Source organism: Camarhynchus parvulus, chromosome 9 (genome assembly GCF_901933205.1).
Source record: "Camarhynchus parvulus chromosome 9, STF_HiC, whole genome shotgun sequence".
NCBI classification, from domain to species: Eukaryota; Metazoa; Chordata; class Aves; order Passeriformes; family Thraupidae; genus Camarhynchus; species Camarhynchus parvulus.
This window is the reverse complement of record NC_044579.1, coordinates 8,911,586-8,936,661: the sequence shown is the minus strand read 5'-3', so window position 1 is coordinate 8,936,661 and position 25,076 is coordinate 8,911,586. Positions and strand designations below refer to the sequence as shown.

Here is a 25,076-nt window from a genome sequence, read left to right as displayed (position 1 = left end):
GCAATTTCACCTGGTACTTTCTAAGAATTTTCTGGCCAGTCTAAAAACTTGAAGGGTAAAATCAAGGCTGGAATAGAAAGGCAGGTTTGAGTGCCAATGTTGTCTTAAGAGCGGCATCAAATTATGTACCATAAGCAGTAAGTAGGATGAAAAGAAAAAAATCCCTGGTTTTTAAGGAGTGATCCATTTTCCAACATTTTTCAAAATCCTAAAACCCTGTTGGACTGGGTAAGTAATTCATGCAGTGAAACAAATCATGACAGTGTCGTTCATTATCATGCAGTTCAGATATTAGTGCACATTTCACTGGGAAAGGCTCATCCTCCACATTTCTTTCTGTGCTTGCAATATTCTTGTTTTCCACAGCTTTCATAGCAGTTCTCTGTGCTGGGAAAATGGCTAAATGTTATCTAAGCTAATACTTGTAAGTGTTTGGTGTGTTTCAGAGGAAAAAATGCTAGAGAGGAGGTTTTCTGTCTGGGGTGATTTAAATAATCTTGTATCAGTAGTGTTATGTGTCATTTCTATTTTACAAGGAGATCCAGATATTTTAGGCTATCACAGCAAAAAATACTTTTGCATGGTGTTCAGCTGCTCGGAGGTGGCTTCTGATAGTTTTTTTGGATAGGAGGTTCCAGTAATTTGTAGAACCCAGTGGTCTTCCTGAGCAGGAGACAAAATAATCTTTTAAGTTAAGGAAGCTCTATTGTTTCATTTTGCAAAATGAGTGTGAGTCAACATAAGGATATTGCTGAGAAAGAAGCTAGGAGTGGTGTAAACAGGGCTATTGTATGTAAGACATATGTTGTAACCCTTCCATTTTACTCAGCATTGTAGTGTTGTCTCCAGTTGCAGGAAAGTCTAATTTTAGAGAAATCATTGCAGAGCAACAAGAGCAAGAAGTGTCTCTAATCTCTAATCTGTGACCTTCCCCAACATTGTGGTGGAGCTGCTGTGAAGAAGAGGCAATGTGCTTTCCCCCATGTCTAAGATGGACAGAATGACAAATTTGTATCTTGAGTTTCAGCAGAGGAGTTTTTATTTTAGGGTAAACCTTCTGCTGTAGGCAGTGAAGTGTCTGGGGCTGTCTTGCCTACATCTGTTGTAGGAGCTCTCAGAGGACTGGTTCAGCACACATAAGTGAGCCTGGAGCAAGGACATTTGCTTAAGGTCTCCCTAAATTAATTTGAAAACTATTTTTGGAAATCAAATTTGCACTTTGAAGTTTTCTTAAGCCTCTTTTGGAACAGAGACTTCCTTCTTTGAGGCTTAGTGCACAATGGCTAATAAACTGGGCCTTTGTTCCCAAGCACACCCTGAATGCTAGAGAAACATAAAAATCACAGCTTTTGCATGAGATCAGCTGCTTGGGAAGCCTTGGAGGTATCTGGCTTGGAAAAAGAGTCCATGGTGACTGGGAGCTGTGGCCCAGAAAGGTCACCAGCTGCCTTCCATAAGTCACTGTTACAGTGTAGTGCTGACTGCTAGCTGTGTGCCCCTGAGTTCAGTTACCTGTTATCAAACTAACCTCAGGGGAAGTATGTTTTAAACCAGCTGTGACATTTTCAATGGGAGGATTTGGCCAGGGAAGCATCCTGTTCCAGTGATAGCCCGTAAAAGATTAGCTGTGTTTTGTTTTGCTCTGTGCTCCTACAGAGGAGCCATTAAAGAGAACATATTGGAACATCATTTGTGAGATTGGGATTAAAAGCCACAGCTAAGGGCACCAGAGGCCGTTGATTCCTGCTCAGCCTAGTTCCCAACCATCGTGATAAACTGAGTTATGTGTCACAGATGGCACTTTACACTGTGCAGAATCTCTCTCCCCTGGCAAGCGTGTCAAAGTAATGGTCTTTGAGAAGGAAGCGTATTTTAGATCAAGGGACACTTTCACCACACTTAGTGGAGTCAAGTACTGCCCTGATAGCTTTATTTTGATAAATTACACCCTCCCCAGCCCATGGAGGAAGTGGTTGCTCCAAGGCCTGAGTATGAACAGTGTGTGAGGGGCAGGTTTGGGGACGTGGCCAGTGGCATATGGCGGGACAACGCAATCTGTGTCCTTTAATAGAAGGGGACAAATTCTTCTACTCCTGCTTCCCCAGTTCCCTGAGTTCCCATGGGCACAGTTGTGTGGCATGTCCCACTTCCAGTCCCAAGTGAGCAAGCAAGGGTGGGTCCAAATGGGAAACACACCTTTCTAATCACTGGACCTCTCACTGATTTCCTGTTGAGTAATGTAAATCCTGAACAATGGAAGACAAACTCCAGCAGGAAGCTTGGGGCAATGAATTATTGGATTCCAAATAAATATGTGAGTGAAGGAAATGATCATCTCACAGTCTTAAGGGAGGGGGTGGCTGAGCATGGATGACTTCTGTGCTTTTTTTTCCAAGGGATGTGAGTCCTCTTCCTATACATTGTGTTGTGTTTGAAAGTTCTACTATGGGGTAGCTCCTGATTGAGCAGTGATGACTTTTTTTGTTTACTTCTACCCTGCCATTTTTCAGTGTGAAGTGTTCCTGTGCTTCCTCTTGGTATTAAGAAAATCCCGAGGGAAAGACTCTCCCATTCTCCTTTGCCACTGGCTGTGGTGGCTTTGGGCTGGTGCTCTCCCTGTCTGCCTCAGTTTTCTCTTTGGACTGATACTGATCTGTCCCGTAGTATCCATGTAGTTTAGGATTTATTCCCCAAAACTAAGAACATTTCTCAGATGAAAGCATTCATGGGCATATCTTTATAATAGCAGAAATATTGGCTGGCCAGGGAGCTCCTTGGGTGTGACACAGGATGGCTCCAGTAGGATGCAGCAGTGTCAGGCTGGTCCTGCTGGGGTGAGGAAGAATGTTTCCTCTTTCAATGTCACTGCTGAATTTTTATGACCTAGCATGAGAGCAGCATCTGCTTGCCCACAGTTTTATCTTTTAGCAGCAATTTTAGAAGCAGGAATCTCCATAGCTCAATGGATGAAGAATATACATATATATATATATATATATATATATATATATATATATATATATATATTTTTAATAACTTAGGAATTACATATCTGGGTCACACAGAAGACCATGAGACATTACAGAGATAGTACACAGTCTGGAAAGCTTAGGGTTTGTGGTTCAGTGTCAGTATATGTATGTGTATCTTGGGGCTGTGCAATTTTGAATTCCTGCTTTAGTTTAATCCTGGCCATGACTTTAACCCACATACCTGTGACCCCTCTTTCCCCCCACTCCCCAGTTCCTTTCATGCCTCTGCAGAGATCTGGGAATCCTGCTGGGATTGCAGAGAATCCTGCTGCGTTGGGCCTTGGGTCTGAGGACCATGTTTGCAAACAGAGCCACACATCTTTCATTCCGTGGGGATCCAGCTGTCCCCATAGGCCGCTTCTGGGGCTTTTCCCTAGAATGTGGTTTCCTGTGCTGCCTGCCAGCTTCCTAGTTCCAAAAAGCAGTTGAGCTGGGTTTTAAAGGTTTAAAGATTTTGCACCTTCAACAGCTAAGAAGCTTATGAAACTTTGTCCACACAGACAGAGATTAATGTATTTCTTTTCCTTCTCATTCAGAGCTGCAGCTTTTAGGTGCAAAGGCAAGTCTTGTATGTGACTAAAAAAACTATTCAGGTATTTACGATATTGTCTTCCCTCCCACACCTCCTTCTTGCACAGGACCATGAAATGGCCCCTCTGTGCTGTCCTCTCTCAGCTCCTGGTGTAGCCAGTCTATAAATTGGAGCAGAGATCTGACCTGGTTTAAAAAGCAAAGTGAGCACAACCCAGAGCTTTCCTTTTTTTTTTTTCCTGGCCAGGTTACTTTGAAGCTGGATCACTTCCCCAGCCCACAGCTTTTAGAAACACTAGCCAGAGAATCAGATAGAAACTTGCTTTCAACAAAAACCATCAAGTTTGCAGAAAAGCTTCTTAGCTCCAGCCTGCCTAGAGGAGACGTGCTGATAAATGGTTCTCTTTTGGCCTCAGCAGTTTAGAAATGAATCACGAGGACAGATGCCTACGGGAAGACAGGTTAAAAAGGATTTCTGTGCCTTTTTAAAATGAGAATACCCTGGGATGCTGATCTGTCTCTATGACAACTCTCTGTGAGCTAAGCATTCCCTTTTGTTGTGCCAGTGATTCTACCTTTAGCAGCACATTTACACCTGGGTGCTCAAAACATCAGCATTGACCAAGGTTCCTTGTGAGAACAACCCAAAGTGCTTTTGCATCGTACCAGTTAATGGCACTGAATTGTTTGCTAGAATAGCTTCTCTCCTTGTTTTCTGCAAAACAGACATTTAGCTTTGCAGGTGTGTGGGAAAAGGGAAGGAAAAAAGGACAAAAATTACAAAGATGAGAGTGTTACACGAATTTAAGTGCTGGATTTGTAGTGAGATGGTCTCACTTCTGCTTGCTCCCAGCTTGTGTAGGATGCCGTTGTCTTGTCGTGTGAGCAATGGTTGCTGTTCCCTGTGGGTCTGTATTGTTTTGAGTAACTTAGAGGTAGTAAAAATTGTATTGTTGTAGCTCTGTAGCACTCTGGAGACCTATGGTCTTGTACCAATGCTGCTGAGGATAAGGAAATCAGTGATCTTTGAGAACAACTTTGTTTATTTAAGTCTGGTGGTACTGCTGAAGTAAGAGAGTATTTAATAGAGCTTCAGGAAACATAGGGAAACAGGCACAAAGGTCCCAAACACCAAGATGTGTGCAGAATGCCAGCTCCAAACCACCCAGGTATGTGACATCTGGGATTTAGTAGCCACCTCTGTATAGTTTTTGAAGCCCTCGGAACCCAGTCTCCATACTTGGTGCAAATGGCTTCAAGAAGCTGACTCAAGCCACTCACACATGGAAAGGGAGGAGGAGGAAGGACGCTGCCTGTGACACTGTATGTTGGGAAATTTCGGTTTTGGTTGTGGCTAATGGGATAGAACAGAAACATGTATTTTTAGGCAGCTGTCCTTGCTAATGCTGTTTAATTGTAAATCTGAAGAACCACAAATGAATTACTCTCATTATTAACATTTTCCAATATGAGCAACTGCTGGAAATAATTATGGGAGATTGTTTTGTTGTATTTCCTGCCTCATGTCTGTATAGTAAGCATTTTATTCTTGCTTTGTGAAAGTAATAAATATTTCTACCGTAGTTAAACAGTCATTGTGTGCAAAATGCAGTTAATTAGTATATGATGGAAGACTTAGGGTTGGAAGAAGTGTTTAGACGGGACAGAAAAGGGCTATAATGTTGCACAGACTTCAGTCTGCGTGTTTCCTTTAATAGCATGTTCTGCATTTGTGTCTTAACATGCAGTTGGGGCAGAAAGGTTCATCCTGGCTTGACTACTCCCTGGTGTGATCCTTAAGTTTTCTGTCCAAGGCTGCTGTATGTGCTTCCCCTGCACACTGAGTGCATGGACTGTTCAAGGGAGGAGTAAATGGCTTTTCTGCAGCCCCTGACTGGAGCAGGGGCTGCATCTCTTGGTCAGTCTCAAAAAGAAATTCGTGGTGCTCATTGCATGGCATGTGATGGTACCAAATTCATCTCGGATTTGGTTCCATCAGGGTAGGTTGAAGCATAGGTACCTGGCTGGGCAGTCGGTGCAAGAGAAAATCCAAAAGGCCCATCTATAAAAGCCTGAAAACTGCTATGATACCTTCCTAAAGAGGCTGTTACAGCAAAAGTGCACGAACATGCCAGCAGAGGCAGGGTGGGCAGTATGTACAGGGCTGTGAGATAAATGGAAACTCAGACTGACAAGGAGCTTTCACTATTCACTTCCTATCACAATTCCAGCATTGTCTGCTCCTTCTCTTTGATGTCTGGTTAAAGAGACATCACTGAAACCCAGAATGGGGACAGCAGGTGCTATATGATCATTATGGATAGTTGCTTATACTGTGTGATACATAAGGCAGCTGGGGGAATGTTGGATGTACTTGGAGATTAATTTCCTTTGGGGATTTTGTGTCTTTTGTGTAGCCCCAGTTAATACATCAAAACGAGCATCTGAGGCCACAGCTTCCTCCTGGGGAATGGTACTCTCCTGAAGGAGTACCCAAAATGTACAAAGGTGTGTCAGAAAAGTAGGGAGGATTTTCAGCATGTCTTCCCTGCAATACCACAGAGGAATGTGGTGCTTGGCAGGAGAATATGAGATGTCACCACTGTGGTCAGGAGCAGCTACAGCTTAGGTTGGGAAGTTTGCACACACACCGAGGATCCACATGGGATGGAGGAGTTCTGGGATCATGTTATAGAGGGGATGTGTGTTGGCTGAGCATCTCTCTGCTTGCATGGAGGTGTTTGCGTTGCCAGGAGGTTTTAAAATAATTAGATTAAATTAGGATTTTGAGTGGAAAGCTCTCTGAATCTAGTCTTTTGCCCTGGGATTCTAATGAAGTCTTCCCAGGGGTGTGAGTAGGATTGATGTCCTCGCGCGCGTCCTGCCGTTCCCCGATGGTTCTTTCCAAGCCCAGCAGCTGTGTCCCAGCAGGAGCAGGTGCGGAAATGGCCGAGCTGGCTCCGGCATGAGCGGGGAGTGGGATGCTGGGGCACAGGGCTCGGCTGTGGAGCGTTGTGCTGGGAGCCACTGCAGCCAGATGTCTGGGCAAACACAGCCAGGAAGGAGCTCCCCACGCAGTGGTGCTCTGGCATTAATTTACCATCAGTAATGCAAGAGTGGGTTATGACTTTATTCTTCCTGGAGAAAGTATTCCAGCCACTAGCTCGGATATTCAAGACCTCCAGTGATGTACGAGTGGTTTTCTTCTAAACAAACACAGCTTAACCCTTGAGTTTTATTAAATCTATCACAGACATGCAAGCTGAGAAACTTCTCTGTAAAAACCAGGTCTTTTGCTTTAATTTTGAGATGCTGTGTGACACAGCAGAAGTGTTGGTTGTTCCTTCACCTGCTAGCCTCAGAGCAAGTATCAGAGGGGAGGCTGGCTCCATCCTTCCAGACAATGGGAATGGTGTGAAGAGGTGAAGCAGTTGCCCAAGCTCACATGGTGTGTTGGTGGCAGAGCTGGCAGGACTTGATCTGATTCCCCTGCCAATCCAGTGCCTTGGGCCAATGCTGACCATTCTCTTCATCTCATGTTTATTACTGACACCTGTTAAATAAGAACTGGTGCTTCTTTGTTTCTGCTGTGTATTGCTGGCCCAGTTAAGGACAGGGTTTTTTATTCTGGTTCCCTGGCAGATACATCTCACAATTCAGAGCAGAGAAACAGGAGGGCTGAACTGTGGCCGGCACATCTCTGCAGTGCAGAAGCAATTGGTGTGTTTCACAAGTAGCCTCTCTCCCCATTCTTTTCAGTTCTTGGGCTTTGCCTATGTGTGCCAGGCCCAAGCCAGTGGGCTGCTATCCCATGGAAATCCCTCCTGCTTGCCTGGGACAGAGTTGCAGTGGGCAGTACATCATTAGACCTTCCAAATTGCTTGGCTTTTTCTGTTGGTTGAATCCAGTTGGTGATCAGCCATTGTAGAAGGGAGATGAGCTGGCTAACCCTAACCCTAACCCTAACCCTAACCCTAACCCTAACCCTAACCCTAACCCTAACCCTAACCCTGACCTGCAAGCCAGGTTGAAGGTGTTTGCAAGCACTCCAAATTGACACATGAAGTACACATCTCTTGATTCTGTGGATTAACTGCTCACAGATGGGTCTTACCCTTGCCTTGTGATAGACAGCCTGGTGTCATCTGCTCAGACAGTGCCAAATAGCATGTCTAGGGGAAATAGAGGGCATCTGTGTTGGCTTAATGTGGTGGAATGTGTCCCAAATGTGATGCTGATAGCTCAGGTGGACAGAGGATTCAGCGCTCGATCCAGCTGAGCAAGCTGCTCTCTGGTATTTTTGAGGTTGATAGAGAGAGTAGTGGCTTCTGCTGGCTATGTTGAAAAAGGTTCAGGATGGAAGAACTGGTTCTTGATGAAGCAGAAACAAACTGGTTCTTCAGTGTCTCTGATAGCAAGACAAATAAAACCCAGGAAAACACGTTTGTGTTGAGGTGCATGTGGGGTGAATGCTGGGAGGAAATTCTTATTTTACATCTTCTGCTGAGGAAACAATCCTTGCTCTGAGAGTCTTGCCCTCCACTTAATGGTGTTTTTCTTCCCTGGTGATGAACAGACGTCATCAGAAAGTCTCTTGTTGTTCCAGATTCTGTTTATCACGTATTTGAACAAAGACTTGACAAGGGGGTTTTTTTTCAGGTATTAATTATAGTTGACTGCAAGGCTAATCCATCATCCTCTTTAGATGGAGTCACTGGGTGTTGACTGATATAGCTGCAAATGTGATCAATCTGCCATAGGTGAAGATGTAGCAGCTCTTTGTCAGAGCCATTTCAGTTTCACCCAACAGTATATAGAAGAAAGACTAATTGTATAATAACAAAAGACAACATTTGGAAGGAGATGAAAGATTCTGACATTACAGTTCTGTGATTTCTCATTTCAATTCCAAAGTGAGAAGGGAAAATATTCATGGCCACAACTCATTTTATCAGGTGTTTCTGGGCATGATCACTCCTTCTGGGTCCTGGGGTATTTTATCTTTTGTCATTCATAGCATACAGATGCTGAAGTACAAAGAAGCTCAGAAAGCACCTGTGGTTTTCATAGCCCTCTGAAATGAGACTACAGGATCCAAGCATAGCCAAGATCCCAGCAGGCGAGGACAGAGCTGATCTTGCCCCATCTGAGGAAACCAGTGTCTGCTGAAGTCCACTTTTGGGTTTATCTTTAAATGTTCCAAGTCCAAGCTCTCATCTTCTGAAATGATATGTCCTGTTTAAGCTTGCAGTGATTCATTTGGAGTGCATTTTGTTGAGCAACCTCTTGGGTTGTTTTGAAAGCAAGTGGCTTTGAATCTGTCTTGGGTAGTCTGGATCATTTATCTTGCCCTTTTCTGCATCTTCATGTGGTAACAGGGAAGTTGTTTAAGCAAACAAACAAAATTCAGAGTATGGATTTCCCCTGAATATGAAATTGCGTAAAATGGGAGCATGAAGCATGACATCTCAGATAAGGTTGTTGGTCCATGTTACACTTATTTCCTTAGTTGGTATTTGAGGAAGACCTCCTCCCTGAGTGTGCTCCTTCTTTGTGCAGCTCTGCCTTCACTGGTGGGGGACACATTCCCTGTCATTTCCTGCTTCCATCTTGAGGCACAAACACCCATCTCTCCCCAAAGATGTGTATTCACAAGTTACTGCATTGTCACACCTTAAACCTGCCAACACTACTAAACTTTGCCCTCTGAAGGAAGCATATTTCTATTTTGGATCTCATCTGATAGCTAATATCTTGCATTTGTGCTAATTAGTTACCAACTAAGCTGGCCACAGTTCATTGCCCATCTGTGATGGGCTGCCATTAAATTGGTGGTCACTTGAAAACTAAGCAAGAGGCAGCGAGAAAGTAGCCTCAAGAGTTTGTTGGACTTGAGTGGCATAAGGGACTTGAGACATCTGGAAGAGGCCAGCCATGCAAAATCAGTGTGGAGGGGTTTTTGTGGGTGATTCCTTTAACTGGGCTTGAAAAACTTGTTTCTGTCACAGAAATACAAACTAACCAAGCAGTCACTCTTGCTTGGCTTTTTTTGTAAAAAACCAACCTAGCCTGAATACAACAAAATTTAATTTGTGCCATCCTTGACAGCTGAAGTAAACCTGCCTTGTCATGGGTTTGATCTGTCTGATCCTGCAGAACTGGGGGGCTGCAGAGCTGTCGCTTATTGGGTGTCTCATGGCAATGCTGAAAAGTTCACAGTCCCATGAGTCAGCAGGATATTTTGCATTAACTTTAGGGTTGTAGTTTCACCTCAATTTCAAGGTCTCTGTTTTAATCTCAAGACTATCCTTGCTTTTCTGAGGAACAAACCCCTTGATCCAGCTTGCACTTTATTTCTGATTAGCATGTTAGAGGTAGAACCTGACCTACAATACTGGGAAATAAAATGCTTAAATAGCTAAAATGGGATTTGAAAAAATGCAATTTATTAAATGATTTCTCAGTCATTGATGTGTTTAGCAGGTATGGAAGACAAAATGAACTAAAACAGGCTTTGGCATTTCAGAAAGTGAGTCATTTTTTCTGTTGCATCATGTATAAACTTTTCCCTACTCATGTATGTATGGTTGAAATTACTTTGAGGTTTTGAATTCTCACTTCAGCTCTCTGTTTTTTTATTATTTTCAAGCACTACTGAAAGTGAATTCTGTGCTCACATTGCCTTGCTGTTTAGTTGTTTTGGTTTTTTTAATAAGACAGTGGGCAACATGCAGGTAGTTAAATGAGCTGGGGAGTTATTGGTTTCTCATGTTTAGGTAGGAGTAAAAGGCAGATATATTGATGGATCCATAACACTGTTCCGGGGGGAGCTGCTGACAAATATCCTTTACCCAGGGGGCCAACCTTTGGCAGTGTGGTCATCTCTTTTCAGATTCTCAAGCATTTATAGAGGTTCCTTGAAATCAGTTTAAAGACCATGAATATGGTGCTGTTGCAACCAGCTGAGATAGTAAACAGGTGTGTCTTTCCTTAGAAGAGTGCAAGAGAGTACTCTGAGGTTCTCCACGCTGGAAGAATGCTATTGCTCAGAATCCCAGGAGTTCTGAGATAAAGACTAGAGCAGTGAGTGAGAGCAGACAGTGAGCACTGGGAGATGCCCAGTAGAAATATGGTATCTGAATGGAGTTTCCACAGGCCAGGCCCAGCACAGGAACCAGCTGGTCTCCACATGCTGGGACCAACAAGATGTTGTACATTTTTCTTGACATGAAGAAATCCAGCAGACAGAGGTGTGTCAAACCTGTCCTTGTGTGCCCACTTCATAGGGAGACATGGATACTCCTCAGGAGTGAACTGGATGACCTTCTTTCTTCAGAGTTCACAGCTGCCACCTGCAGCCAAGCTCTGCAGGGGACAGAGGACTTGCCCCAACCCTAAGCAGTTGAACAAAGTAACATCACCTGGGCATCATCCCTTCAGGAAAATTGTCTGTAACTTACTTTAGACCCAGCACTGAGGATCAGTGATTTTGCCTCAAGTAGCCTTTGTCATAGTGGTAGCACAGCAATGGGTACAAAACACAGTTCGGAGGAGGAAGATTTACTGAAAAGAGCTTGAATGGACAAGAAGTAGGAGCTACCACAGGCTTTTGTCCCAGCCCTCATTAATTTTCATTGTGGAAGAGGGAAGGATTTGGAGAAGGGTTTTTTGGTTTGTCTGAAATAAAAAACACCCAAACCTTTCATGTACCTGTTGCCCCAAATGTTTTTAGAACTAGCGTGCAGCTGCACAGTCTGCCTTGTCTCATTAGAAACTGTCTTGATCTTCAGTCTTGACAGATTCCATGAGAGTCTAAGAGATCTATTAGAAGGATCAAAGGTGACTCTATGGTATGAGAGGGTAGGAATCTCCCAGCTTATTGAATGTCAGCTGTGACAGTGCAGTGCCGGGCGTGTGTTGTGTCAAGGCTCTGCAGTTATGGCATGCTGGAAATGTAAAACTGGAAAGGGCTTTAGGAGATGATCCTTTTCCTGGCAGTAGCAGGAGCTCATCTGGTAGCAGTCCTGTGCTGTGTTTGTTGCTGCTCTGTCACTGAGCCTTTGTAGCTGCTGGGACCTGTGAGCCAGAACAAATTGCTCCTGGGGTTGTCTCCATGAATTTCACCCTCCAGCCATGCAGATACAAAGTGTGTGAAAGAAGTTGCCGTTGGACCTGTCCCTCACGTGTCCCCAGTTAGTTATTGCCTGGAATCTGAAATGCTAAAGGCCTGGAGAAATCTTGTGGGGAACTCAGCTGAGTGTGCCAAGGTCCTCTGGGGTAGAGTTCAGCAGTCTGAAGGGCTCACCTGATTACAGCAAGGTTGTCGTGAGAGTGACTCACACGAGATTATCTTTGATGTCATGGAGTGTTTCTTCCCATTACAGTTGACAGGACAGTTGGTCAGAGCATGGTAATAATGTGGGTTTGATGCCCCTATGAGCCATTCACTTAAGAGCTGGACTTGGTGATCCTTGTGGGTCCCTTCCAACTCGGAATATTCTGTGACCCTGTGACAACCTGCTGGCTGCAGCTGTGATGGGGTTTTGCTTGTTGGGGCTGCAGAGTAGTGCCAGAGTGTGAGATGCCCTCTTGTGCAGTCTGGGCAGCACAGCTGGATGCTCCCATGGCTTGTGGCATCTCCATGGGCGAGTGGCACGGTTGAGCCCACCCGTGTGGGCAAAGCCTCGCACAGTCCTCAGATTTAAGTGAGGATTTCAGCTTTAGGTTTGGTTTATGGAAAGCAGCGTGAGGTTTGGTTTACAAAAGAAAAAAAAATAGTCTTTTCAAAAAGCAATTTATTTCTGCTTTCTGTGAGCAAGGCTTCCAAACGGACTCGGTCAGTTCTGCAGTATGATCAACAGCACTGGAAAAAAATACCAAGTGAAGTAAGGCAGTGGCTGTGGTAAACATGAACTGGGGCCTTGGATGTAGCTAATGGCATACCACAAAAGAGTCTCCTTTCACCCACCACGCACGGTGCCAGCAGCAAGCACTGCCAGCGCTGGCGTCTAGCAGAGGAAAGCATCATTTGGCTCCCTTTTGGATTTCATTACTCTTCCTGCACTCCCTCCTGCTCACAGCAAAAGCCTTTCCAGTTGTAAAGGAGTGAATTAACTGCCTTCGTGTCAGTGATGGATGAGGCGCTTTCTCCCCCTTCAAAGAGAGGAGCGGTGCCGGTGAATGCGGGACGGCAGAGTTGAAAAGTCCAAGTGGGACAGGAGAGCCCGTGTGGTGACCCAGCTGTCAGGCAGGACAGCCTGGGGACCGCTCCCGCCGCTGCCCTGGGAGTGGGGAACAAAAAGCTCGCCCGGCCTCAAGGCTCTTTTTTTGTCTGTCCTGCTTTCAGTGGACTTGGGCACATCCCTGAGCACACAGCAGCCGTTTGTGTGCGTTCAGGGAGCCTCAAAGGCTTTCACAGGGAGCTCCTCCATGCTGCACAAAGCAGGGTTACCACGCTGGTACTCGGGAGATCTCCTTTCAGGCGTCCATGGCTAATCATATTAAAGGTGACCTCGTGGGCAGCGCTCTCCATTGTTGCCATATGTTTTGTCCAGTGCTTGAGTGATGTTGTGCATTGGAATGTATTCATGCGTCGCCTAATTTAATCACCAGGCTTAATCCCCTCTCCTGTTCTACACCCTTAGAATTTACTGGCTCCTCTCTAGCCTCCCATGCATTGTTTGGGTCTCCTTCACAAGCTAATGCCGATGCCTGGAGAGATTTTTATTTATTTATTTACTTTCAGAAAGTATTTAAAAATATAATCTCAACCATAAGCCCGACAACCTCTCCAAAGGGAGAACAAGCACAGTGGATGCTCTTGCAGGCTGATCCTTCTTCCCTGTGATCTTTTCCTTACAGCTTTTCCATAGAAAAATTAGGGATTAGGCTCATGGGTTTAAAAAAAATAAAAATACTATGAATGGAAAAATGACTGAGAAAGTGGTGTGTCTCCTTTTAATATTGTTGGAATAAATAGCTAATTTTAAGAACTTGAATCTGTCTGTAAAATATGGTGTTGGTTTCTGCCTTTAAAACGTACCACTTTGGTATGGACAGCTCCTATTCCAGGGCTGACTGGACAAAATTAACCCAACAAATACCCAAGTCCATGAAGCTGGGAAATTGAAAAGCCTGATTTATGCAAGACTACTGCAAAACTCAGAGAGCTCTGCAACAGCTGCTGTACTCCACAGCAGACAGGCATTACTAGGGAGCAGCCTTTGCAGAATGTCTTTTAAGGATACTTTCTAAGGATTTTGGTAGGATTTCCCCACTCCAGCGGATGCTGCCCTGTGGAGGGCTATGTTAAAAATGGAAATTTGAGATTCAGTTGTGTTGTGACTTGCTTTAGGTGGGGATGGGAGCAGTCCTGGCAAGGGAAGGCTGTGATGAGATTTTAGGGTGATACACAATCAGGTTGCTTGTATGCTGAACTAGAGGCAGGAAACCTTACACTTGCTGAGGCAGATTGTTAAATAAACACCTCATGCTTTGGGTCAGCTCTTAGATTCTCCTGCCTTGCATACAGCATGCTGGTACCCACACCTGAAAATAGTGGAATACATCCTGGATAAGCTTAAACCTAGATTGTACCTGAATTACAGCTTTGAGTTTCCCTCTGTGTATGGGTGTGCACAGGCACACGTGAGATCCCTGCAGCCAAGTTCTCACACATGAGCTTGCTGATCTTCTCTGACTGTGCTATGTTTTAGGTTTGATGGGAGGAAGGAGGAATGATGTGAAAGGTTGCAGATTTGTGGCTAGTTTTAAAAATAGTTTTAAAATATGATGTATCTTCATTTTAAAGAAATGCAATACTGCTTGGAAACCACAGCTACTGAACATAAACCATGTTGAACCCCTTACATATGTTTAGTCACAGTGTGGAACAGAGGGGGTTGTAACAGCCTGCTGTGCATTAGCACTGGAAGAGGATTCCCTGATCCTACCCCCCACACTCCAACCCAGAGATCCACAGCACCATCACAGGCTCTGACATTAATTTGGCCCTGCAAAAATGCTATAGAATTTATTTTACACTTTTCAGTGTGAACCTTGCCAGCGCCCTTTCTCAGGTGCCTGCGTGCAGAAATTGCTTCTCTGCTGAAGCACAGCCGTGTTGGAGCTGGAGGGCAGGATACCTGTCCCACTGCCAGGGGGTCTGGGCTTGCTGGGACAAGTCTCCTGGCCACTGTCCGCTCCTGCTTCCTTCTTTTCCTGTGACAGAGGAGCCTGGAGCCTCTAGGAAAATGTGGGCAGGAGCAGGTTGCTGCCAGAAGAATTCAACCACTCCAGTCTCTTCCCAGGGGAGCCTGGCAGTTGTGCTCACAGCAGCAGCTCGTGCTGTCAATGGCAATGGAGAGGGATGTCTGTGGAAAGCTTTGGATCTCCTACTCATGCACCAAGCAACTGTGCTTAGACATACCATGGGATTTTGGTGAAGTCAGGGAAAGGAGGTCATGGCGCATGGCTGACCTGTGCCCAGGGAGAAGGGTGCCAGCACTGCCCTGGTGGGATGTGGAGTAGTGTTCTGTGGCATGCAGCCTTAGGAGAAGATGCTCTGCAGCTCTGTGTGTATGGCAGGAGATGTCTTCCCATCCCCATGCTGTGACAGTGTCAAGGGGAAAAGGTTTGGCCAAGGGCACGGCAGAGATGTCTGCAGTCCTGGTAGGCTGTAACATACTGCAAGGAAGTCCAGGTTGCCCCCAGGGACTGAGCAAAAATTGAGTCAGCAGCACTAGATCTGGACTTCAGGACTGCCAAGCATTTCACAGCAGCACTCCAAGGGATAGGGGAGAATAGGGTGTCTGTCAAACTGAGATCAGTGTGGTGTAATCAGGGTATTCTGCTCTTCACAGTCCCAGTTAATGGGTTGCAGATATAACTAAACATAGAAATACTGTTAAGTTTGCTCTTGTTACCTGGTAGAGCTCTTACCATGTCAGCACAGGGGCTGTTCATATTTTAATGGATTTATCTCTTGTATGGAGGGTATTACAAGCTTTATCTGTCTTCCAGTGAGACTCTACGGAAATCCCTCCAGGCATGAGGCAGTACCTGGGTGCTGAATTAATCTGTGCTTCTGGATTCTCACAGCTCCATTAGTGGCTTAGCATGGGAAGCAGTTTCCATTAACAAACTTAAGAAAATAGGATTTGCTTTGTTTGATCTGCCCTCAGTTCTTTGTATCCTCCCAGTAGCAATGATGAAGACTGGGCACGTTATGGGAATGCACAAAATAGTCATAGGGAAGACACAAAATAGGCTGATTTGTAAAACATGTATCAGCATCCTCCAGGGCTTGCGGGGTGAGGGAAAGTTGCGCTATAGTCTGGTGCAGCAAAAGACACCAAACCTTTCTTCTTCCTGCCACATACCCAGACACATCTGCACCCATGGCTCTTACCCTGCCTTGCCTGTGCCTTGAGCCATTTGAAGACAGCCCAGTGTCACACCCTCCTCCAGGTAACCATTGCTCTCTGCTCTGTTCCTGGTGTGAGGCAGCTCTCGGAGTAACAGAAAATGAAACAGCCAAGCAGTGAAACTTGGCATATGTCTTGTTAGTGTCACATTGTTTTAATGTGGCATTTCCTAGGGATGTTTTGCTTCTATTTTCAAATTGGTATATGTGTAGAAAATACTTTTAACTTCATTGGTGGTTCCCTAGTGGTCTAGGGCACGCAGTGCAGTGTCACAGTGTGTTAGCTTTTGAAGAAGGTATTTTTAATCCACAAATTCAAACCCTTCACAATTGTATAATCTGTATTTTAGTTTTGTGGTTTCCTAATCGTGCATGTAGAGAATGAGCTCACCCAGTTTATAAAGTGAACGGAAGTATCCAGCTCTTCTTTCTAAATAAATCTGGATCCATTTCTTTGTGGATTGCATCTGAAACCTCCGATGCAGGCAAATGTGAATGCTTAAAAATAAACTCATTTGCAGGTTATGTTTTTGCCAAGTGGTGAAAGTTGTCTTGTGCCCTGTCTTTCTAGAAAGGCTCTTCAGCTGTGACATAAAAGCCAAGGGTGTGGTGCCAGCTTGTCATTTTGGTGACAGCATCTTTGCAAAGGATCCAGCCACAGTTCTTCCTGGTTTTGCTGTGCTCCCCAACCATCCATAGCAGAGGTTTTGGGGGCCACTAGCCATCAATAGGGCAGCCCTCCTATGTGCCAGGGACTGTGTGCTGGTGACTTCACTTCTGTGACAGGGAGACTCCCTCACTGCATCCCAGGGCTGATGTTTGGACAGAAAGAGCTGTTGCAGCCTGTGGGATAATTTAGTAATAGCTTATTGTGGCTTTGGGTCCCAGGCTGGGAACCTTTGGGTTTCCAGATTATTTTAAGAGGGAAGAGCTGTCTTCTGTCTTCCATCTGCCATGTCAGGAATTCACTGGCTTTTCCTGTGTTTTATGCAGCTGTATAATGCAGGCAACAGCTAAGTCAATGACAGGATTTTAAAATAAAAGTAAGCAGCAGAATTCAAACCAGAGTAATACTCCAAATGTGTTTCAGCTCCTTCTCCTAGACTGTTTTGGGATTTGATTTGACATTGTCCTTAGCCACATGCATGGACCTTGTAGCCTGTTAACGGAGTGACTTTGCTGGCTAATGTGCTGAGGAAGTGGGGCAGCAGGGACAGCTTCAGGAACCCCTTAGAGAATTTAAACCTTCACCTGGAAATTGTGCTTGTAGGGATGGGGAGAAGGAGCCTCACTGAGGAGGCAGTAGGTGTGATGTACCAGTTTAGGACCAGTTCATGACTTTCAACCAGTAGCAGCAGCAGTCCCATAATCAGGTGCTGAGATTTGCTGTCTACAAAGCCAAAAAGAAAGGACTGCTCCAACCCAGTGTGAGAGGTAACTCGCTGAGCTGGTAGCAAGTTTCCTTGTCTTTCCTCTTTTTTCCACTGTAGGACTTTTGGTTTGTCCTTTATTACCCCCATCCTGTCCTTACCACATGTTCTTTATCTGCTATCCAGGGTCTTTCTCCAGCAATTTTGAGCTGCAGCACAAATAGAAAAGCTCATGGAAGAAGTGCTTTGGTCTCCAGAGCAGCTTCTTTAAGTGAAAACACAGCTGTGAGGTTTGCAGCCTGTGCTGCTGTAAGGGCTCATCCAGCCGGCACAGCCAGCACCGCTGCAGTGCTTCCAGCACGCAGGAATTGGGAAATCCATTGTGAACAAGATTGAGTTTGATGGCCTGCGTGGAGGCAAATGGATGTATTTTTAAGGGATGAGGTGCCAGAAAACTCTGTGATTACGTTACTGGAGCATGGCTCGTTTTTTGTGGTTTTAAAAGTGAGTGTCAGGACTTCAGGACTATTTCTTTTTCGGGTCAAAACCGAAGTTTGGGCGGGGCATAAAAACCTGCTTGATGACTAAGTTTATTCTTAAAAAGCTTTCTAGAGCTTGCTGGAGAGGGGAGCCTTATTCCAACCCAGAGCAGATACCAGTCTTTTTGGACTTCCATGCAAATGGGGTTAAAACTGATTAAGTGCCCAGGGTGAAAAAGAAGCCCTGCCATTCAGGAAACTGTTTTCAGTGTGATCTTTAGATCAGTTCCCTGTTTTTTGTTTCAGAGGCTCATATTTTGCCTTGCCTCCTTGCCCTGGGTGAACTCTTTCTGCTTGAATTCCCCCCACATCAGTGGAATTACCTTGACCAGTTCCAACTGAGGCTGCCCTTACATCGCCCTGCGACTGGGACAGCTCAGGTCTGACCTGGTTCCCCGGCTGAACCGATAATACCTCTCTGACACAGTGCATGTGTAGAGAAAACTTTTCATCTCATGACAAAGGTTTGGTGCTCAGAGCCAAGGCTGGGAACAGAGGATCCAAGCCAAGCCATTTACTCAGGGGGCATGCAGAATTTGCCCAGTCAGGTCAATATAGGGACTGGCAGTGTTTCAGCAGCCAGGAGTGCTCCTCATGCTCTTTTTTTGTTGAGCTACTAGGCTTTATCACATGACTGAGCCCCCAGCTGCTGCAGGTCTAAAGCATTCTTTAAAATGAGGATGGCTGCTGGCTGCTCCAAAACCCAGGCAAGTCTGGAGGTCCATGACAATGTGAAGCACTGTTCACTCTTTCTAAAAATCTCTTCTTAGCCTTGGTGGAAGAAGCCACAAGATGTGGGGAGCTTCCCTGACACCCCCACCAAAGCCTGTCTGCCTGAGCAGGGCATGGAGTCCCCTCAGGGCTCAGGCAGCACAGAGTGCTCTGAGGGGCAGCTGCTTCTCTGCTTCACTGGTGTCTCATATCTGTGCACTGGTTCAGTGTCTGCTCACCTCTGCTGAGGGTGGGATGGGAGCTTTGGTTGGAGATGAAGCACATCAGTGTCTGGCAGAAGGGGGAACAAGGAGCATCCTGCTGTCAGCCAGCTGCATCCTTGGCTGGATTTAAGGATGTAGGGATAGAGAGTGGGAGTATGTTATTCATCCAAAGAGTGGAGTAATTGTACGAACAAATGATATGTGCATACAGCCCTCAGTGCTGTGGGCTCAGGAGATGAATTCCTTGAGGTGGCTTTCCTCAGGGAGGTGGCATTACCTTCACCTTGAGCTTGCAGCACATGCCACCAAACCGCACCAAGGATCTGTGAGGGCTTCTGTGTGCTGTGAGTACATTCTCTTGCTTCATTGACCAGTCACAGGATAGTGTGCTCACACCTGCTTGGTGCCTTAAAAGAGATACTCCCATCCATGGAGTCAGCAGCATCCTGCCCATCAAACAACCTGCCCCAGCCCCTTTGAATTTCAGTGCTCTGCTCCTCTTCTGTTCGGGTGTATTGCAGATGTGTCTGGTGATGAGTGAGCCTATCCATCACTGTATCCAAAGAGACTCAAATTACTCCTTTTGACAGCTCTTATTCACACACCTCCCCGTGCCTCTGACGTCTCAATTATTGATGGGGCTCTCCTGGTAGGCAGCACTCTGTTCTCAGCATGGCTGCCTTCCAGCTCCCCTTCCCATTGAGTTCATGCACACACCATGCCGAACGCTCCTTTATGTGCACATCCACTGGAGTGGAAAGGGATCTTTATTAGCATGTGAGCTCCAGGGCTGCACAACCAAAGGGGGCAGTGCAAGCCAAATCACACCACAGTTCAGCACTGGAAATTTGCTCTCCCCCTCCTCTCCCAGGGAAGCCCAGCAGAGTCTTGTAAAATGAAATTATTTCACGTGTTTAATGGCAAAGATCCCTTGATCTGATGAACCTCCCTTGTGATGGGGGTCACCCTGCACTTGAATTTCTCTAAGATACTTCAGTCCCCCATTGCCCCTGCAGGTACAAAATGCAGAATTTCTGGGAGCGGTGCCTTTCCCTGTGCTGTGATATTAGCTTGTTTGCTGGGTTTACAGAAAACCCCTTCTGGCAAGGAACAGTGCCACACATAAAAAGGAGCTTCAGAGCAGCAATGTGGTGTTGGAGCAATGTTGTCAAATTGGTTAAGAGTTAAAGCTGTGCCAGAGGGGTAATTGCAAAAGGCCTCTGGATTTGTAGGGCTTTGTGTATGCAGGAGGTTCTGGATGTCTCTTGACCTTGCTGCAGCACAAGTCAGATAGAAGAATGATGAAGTGGTCCATCAGCTCCTGACATTTGTCCCAGCCTTGCCCTGCAACCTTCCATGATTCAGAAGTACCCAGAGGTTTTGTGTGTAGTGGGTGAAGGCAAAAGGAAAGGGCATCCGCTGGAGAAGACAGCACCAGAGAGAAGCAGTGCTGTAGGGGTACAGAGAGTTGGGAAAGGACACTTGAGTTCTGTTTTCAGAAGTCTGTGGCAGCAGACACTTCATAGATTAGCATTAGCATGAGAGGAAAAATCTGTGCTGACCTTCCAAAGCACTGATGTGCTGGGAAGCATGAGTGCCTTTACAGTGAGCAGGGCAGTGCAGAAGTGACTGAGTCTGGTCAGTGGAGCTCTCCTCAGGCTCCAGTGGCTGAGAGGACCCGACTGCAAGATGTTGAGTGGGTGTGGACAACCTTGTTAAGCTTAGCAGGAAGCTTAAAGTTTCTGCATTCCCAGTGTGCTCCCTGCACAGCTAGTCCTTCCCTAGCTGCCTTACCTGCTGGCTTTCCACCTTGTGATGAGTTTTGCCTGAGGGCTTTGTGCTCTCTGCAGAGGCCAAATGCCACCAAAGGAGCAAAAGCAGCCAGACCATTGCTGGTGGCTGCACAGTCAGAGCTCGACTGTTCATTTGGGGTCTGTAAGGACTCCTGGTGACAAGCACAGGTCCCCTCTTCCCTCTTCTGGCTGACCATGACAGTGCATGAGCTGGGCAGATCTGCAGAAGAGCATGGGCTGTGAATCAGTGACAGCTGCCTTGAGCTTTGGTTGCTGGGACAGACCTTTAGTTACACACCTCTGTGTGACAGCCTGACCCTGACCTTTCTCTGAGTGTGGTCCTCTTGTCACTGTGGGTGATGGTAACATCCTCTTGCCTGACAGCATTGACCCAGATGGTCAAGCCATGTATAGTCCCTACTGTCCAGGCCTTGCTGGCGCTGGTAGATGATGCAGAGATGGCTGAGCCTGCCAAGCAGGGTGTGTTTTATTTGTCTGGAATATCATGAGCAGACAAAGAAGGATTAAAATAACAGAAAGTTGAAAACCTGTTATCTTTGGGAACTGTGATCTTTCCTTTTGGGGTAGGCAGGTTCCATGGGATCTCATCCCCCCCAGATAGTGAAAAGGTCACTTTCCCATACCTGATTGCCCCAAGGCTTTCCCTAGCAGCCTGTCAAAACAAGGCTGTTTTCCTTCCCAGCCTTTTTCCTTCCTGCCTTCCTTTCTTCCCTCCCCCTGGATTTGTGTCCTTGCAAAGAGGTGGTTCCACCCTTGAGCTCTGCTGGGCACCCAGAGCTCAGGTGAGCTATAACCAGAGATGCTAAGTTTGTGTAACCCCAGAGCCCACTTAGCTGAGAGCTGCAAGCAAGAGGTTCAGGCACTCCTGAGTTTGTCCAGATCAAAATTATTGTTGAAAGTTGCCAAAGACACAATTTTGCCAAATTTTGCACTCCTTTTATGCTTCATCTCCACTGATTCTCTGGTGCAGTGGCTTTTCCACAAAGAAAAAGATCTGGTGGATCTGTGTCTGCAATAATTGCTGTCCCTTTGGCCTCAGAGGTGCTTCCTGATATCCTAGCAGGAAAGCTTTGAAAAACCTGGCTCAGAAAAATCAGCTTTAAGCAGTTCCCAGTTCCTCCTTCAGTTCCCCAAACTAGGGACTCTGCTTATGGAGCACATGTAGCCAGCAAGGTGATTGCTTGTCTCCCTTGGGGAGGTTCCTTTGTTTCTTGCTGTCCTCCTGCTCCCATGTGGTAGCTGCCATGTGCCCTCATAGCATCTGGAGAGGCTGGATCCACAGCCAGGCTTCAAGGATCTTGGCCAGAAGATGCATCCCCAGCCAGCCCTGCTGTCCTGCCATGAACACTGCTGTCCAGAGTGGCTCGGAGTGACCTTGCTTGGTGCAAGGTCAGGGCTTGCAAGAGGGCAGCTGTGGAGAGTGTTAAGAGGTCACTGTCTTGACAGTGCTATAAATGTGATGTGTGTACCATGGCCACTCATGTTCTGTGGTGTTGCATGAGCTTGTGTTTCAGAATGCCTTACACGGGTAGGGCTGTGGATGTCAAGGGAGCTCGGCTGAATTTGGCCTCAGCCTAGTACTTGATTCTTAACTCAGTATTCAAGGTGGTGAATTTTTCAATGATTTCTTGGCATGCAGTTTTATTTGGGTCAGTGAGAGCACAGTGCGTGACTTTGCTACTCTTTTGGGAAGGGAAAATCAGTGCATCATCTAGTGATTCAGCACACAGGGTTTCTTTACAGCCTAGAGGAGAAAGATGTTTTAATTCTGTGTTCATTCCTGAATAAGCCATTAATTTGAGTTAGCAATTTTCTTGGAGCCCAGAGGAGAGGAGTCTGTGATCAAATGCAGTGGCTCAACACTGCTCTCCTCCTTTCTTTGCTTAAAAAGGTCAGGCTCATCATAACAAACCTCCTTTGACTTTTAGCCCTTGTGGTGATCTTCCCAGACCATTTCAGGAGTTCTGCACAATCCAGCACCAGCAACAGCCCTGCTGATAGTAATCTCTGTGACTCCAAAAACATGCATGAAGAGTGGCAGCTACCTCCTCTAAAGGATGCTGCCCCTCTTACCCTCCCCGCTGGCTCCTGGTCAAGGTCTGCAGTTCTTTAGCTGAGCCCAGGGGTCATGGCTGTGAGAGCTGGTGGGACGTTGACCTGGGGGCCAGCAGCCTTCCCCAGGGTAATGAGGACCTGCTTGGATGAGCAGGGCTGTTGCAGAACTCAGTTCCGTGCTGTTTTCTAGGCAGCTCAGTGTATAAAATCACTGAAGACATTTTCAGCAAAAAAGTCTCCCCACAGAACCATTCTGTTGCTTGTTGAAAGAGGATTAATTTTTCCCCCTTAATAAAACAAGCTGTGTTTGAAATCCAAAAACCCTTGCTGAATGCCTTCTTGGAGCTGCAACCAAAGCAGCTTCCAGGTCCCATTATAGCCTGCTGCCGGAGGCGGATCCAAACTGCAAACCCTTCTAACAGCTCTTTAATAACTCTGCACAGAAGGAAAAATCTGTCACCTTTCCCTCTGTGGTTTCTCCTCTGTTCTAATGCACTGGAGGAACGAGATGGAGCTGGGAAGGTTTTCAGAGAAAGACTCGTGGGAACTGCAGCTGCCGCTGGAGAAAGTCGTTTGTGCAGTGTCTGAGGGGAACCGCAGCCGCTCTGCTGAGGGGTGCTGTGTGTGGGTGGGTTTGGAGGGCTCAGCTGTTACAACCCATGCATTTCAGAGGAACCACGAACACTTTATAGTAACAAAGGGTGGAAAAAGCAAGAGGTTTCTGCAATGCATGTGACTTTTCCCTGAGGTTTGGAACCCCACAGTATGTTCCAGGCCACGGTGTTTGCGTGTCAGCCTTGGTGAGTTAAGCTTTCTCCCGCAAGCCTTGCTTGAAGTTGCTGTAATTACCAAGAGCCTAAAATGTTGCTTCTTTTTTTTTTTTTCTCCTTTCTCCCTCTCTTTTCATTGTCCCACACCCCTTCTCCTCTGTGCAGATGAAGCTCTCGTTTGCCTTGGACCAGGAGAGTGGGATGCCTCAGGGCTGTTATATCTATCAGTACCGGGACAGCAACAGGTAAGTCTTATGGAAGATTACACACAGCAAACAGGGGAAGGTGCAGTGAAAGGAGGCTGCCCTGCCTCCTGGCAAAGGGATCACAACTGCTTATACCACTTAAAAGTAGATTAAAGGCCTCGGGCTTGACCTGAAACTGGGAACAGCTCCTGTAAAGGCCAGATTCTTTAAAATGCACGAGGCCCTGCAGCCCCCTTTTTTTTTCTCTAGTTTTTAAAAGCTACTTTTATTTGTCTAAAAGGCCTGCTCTTGGGTACCTCAGGCTCTGACAGAGCTCACCCAGGCTTTGCCCAGGGGTGTTTGTGACTCACACTCTACACTGTTGGGGCAGCTCTGGGAGCATGGCCTGGGGGAAAGCACCCAAAGGCTGCAGAGCACTTGAAAGCAGAGCCCTCACCTGTGCTTAGCTAGACCCACAGTGCATCCCATTCTCTCTGCTGAAGCTCATGCAGGGGTTCACTGAATGGCCTATGAGGTACCATAGCCCCACTGCAGCCACGTGCTTTGTTTTTGTAAGATACTATATGATATTCAAGCTTTGGATGTGTTTGGAGCACAGAGTCCTCTATTTCTAGGTATTCTGCCTATTTTTACTAGCTGCTGTAGTGAATTGGCACCCAAGATGTTTTTATTTCAAATCACATTCTCATTATCAAATTGACAGCAGCAGCAGAGTTCAGGATATTTCTGTGTTTGCCCTGAATACCAGCATGTCATAAATCCATGGCCTGTTACTCCACCCATGTAGTTCTGCTTCTTGCCAGTTATTCAAGTTAACCTAAAAAATGAGAGTATATGAAATTGTCAATGAACAGAACAGCCTGTAATTAGATCTTCTCAGAAAGGCCAACGAGAGCAGTCCCAGCGAGGAAGAGGGACATCTGCAAATGCACAGAGCAGTGTCTTAGCTGAGAAATCTTAATATTTAAACAAGAAGGGAGGTCATTTGTGGCAGACTCTTTCCTGCCTGTGGGTGGGTGATTAGCACATGGTACACGGTCCCATCCCAAGTATCCCAGGCCCAGAGCCTTGAATGAGCAGAGTTGGTGTCTCCAGCACCACCAAGCTCATAGGGCAACGTGCAGTTAAGCGCCAAAGCATAAAATCAGCAAGGGAGGAGCCTCTGGTTTTGAGGATTTTAAAGGCAGTGGCACACAATGGACAGTGAGGAAAAGAAAACCCCTAGACCTGCTAGGCTTTGTTGAGGATGTTTATAGACCAGTGTTTCTAATTGTGTGCTGTATATCTCAAAAATCAGCAGCTGTGGTTCTTCTGCCAGAGACCCTCCTGTCCCCAGGCTCCAATGGGTGTTTTCTGCCATTGTTTGAGCAAACTCCCGGGACATGAGCAGAGCTGTTTTG

General features: G+C 46.1%; 1 protein-coding gene across 1 annotated transcript in view; it reads left to right on the top strand.

The window, feature by feature from the left end:
* The window catches only part of DIS3L2 (DIS3 like 3'-5' exoribonuclease 2), a 179,647-nt gene that overhangs the window by 118,882 nt on the left and 35,689 nt on the right, over positions 1-25,076 (top strand). The window contains exon 15 of the mRNA XM_030954141.1: positions 23,636-23,715. Within this exon, the coding sequence (XP_030810001.1) occupies positions 23,636-23,715 (80 nt within the window). The remainder of the gene's footprint in view (positions 1-23,635; positions 23,716-25,076) is intronic.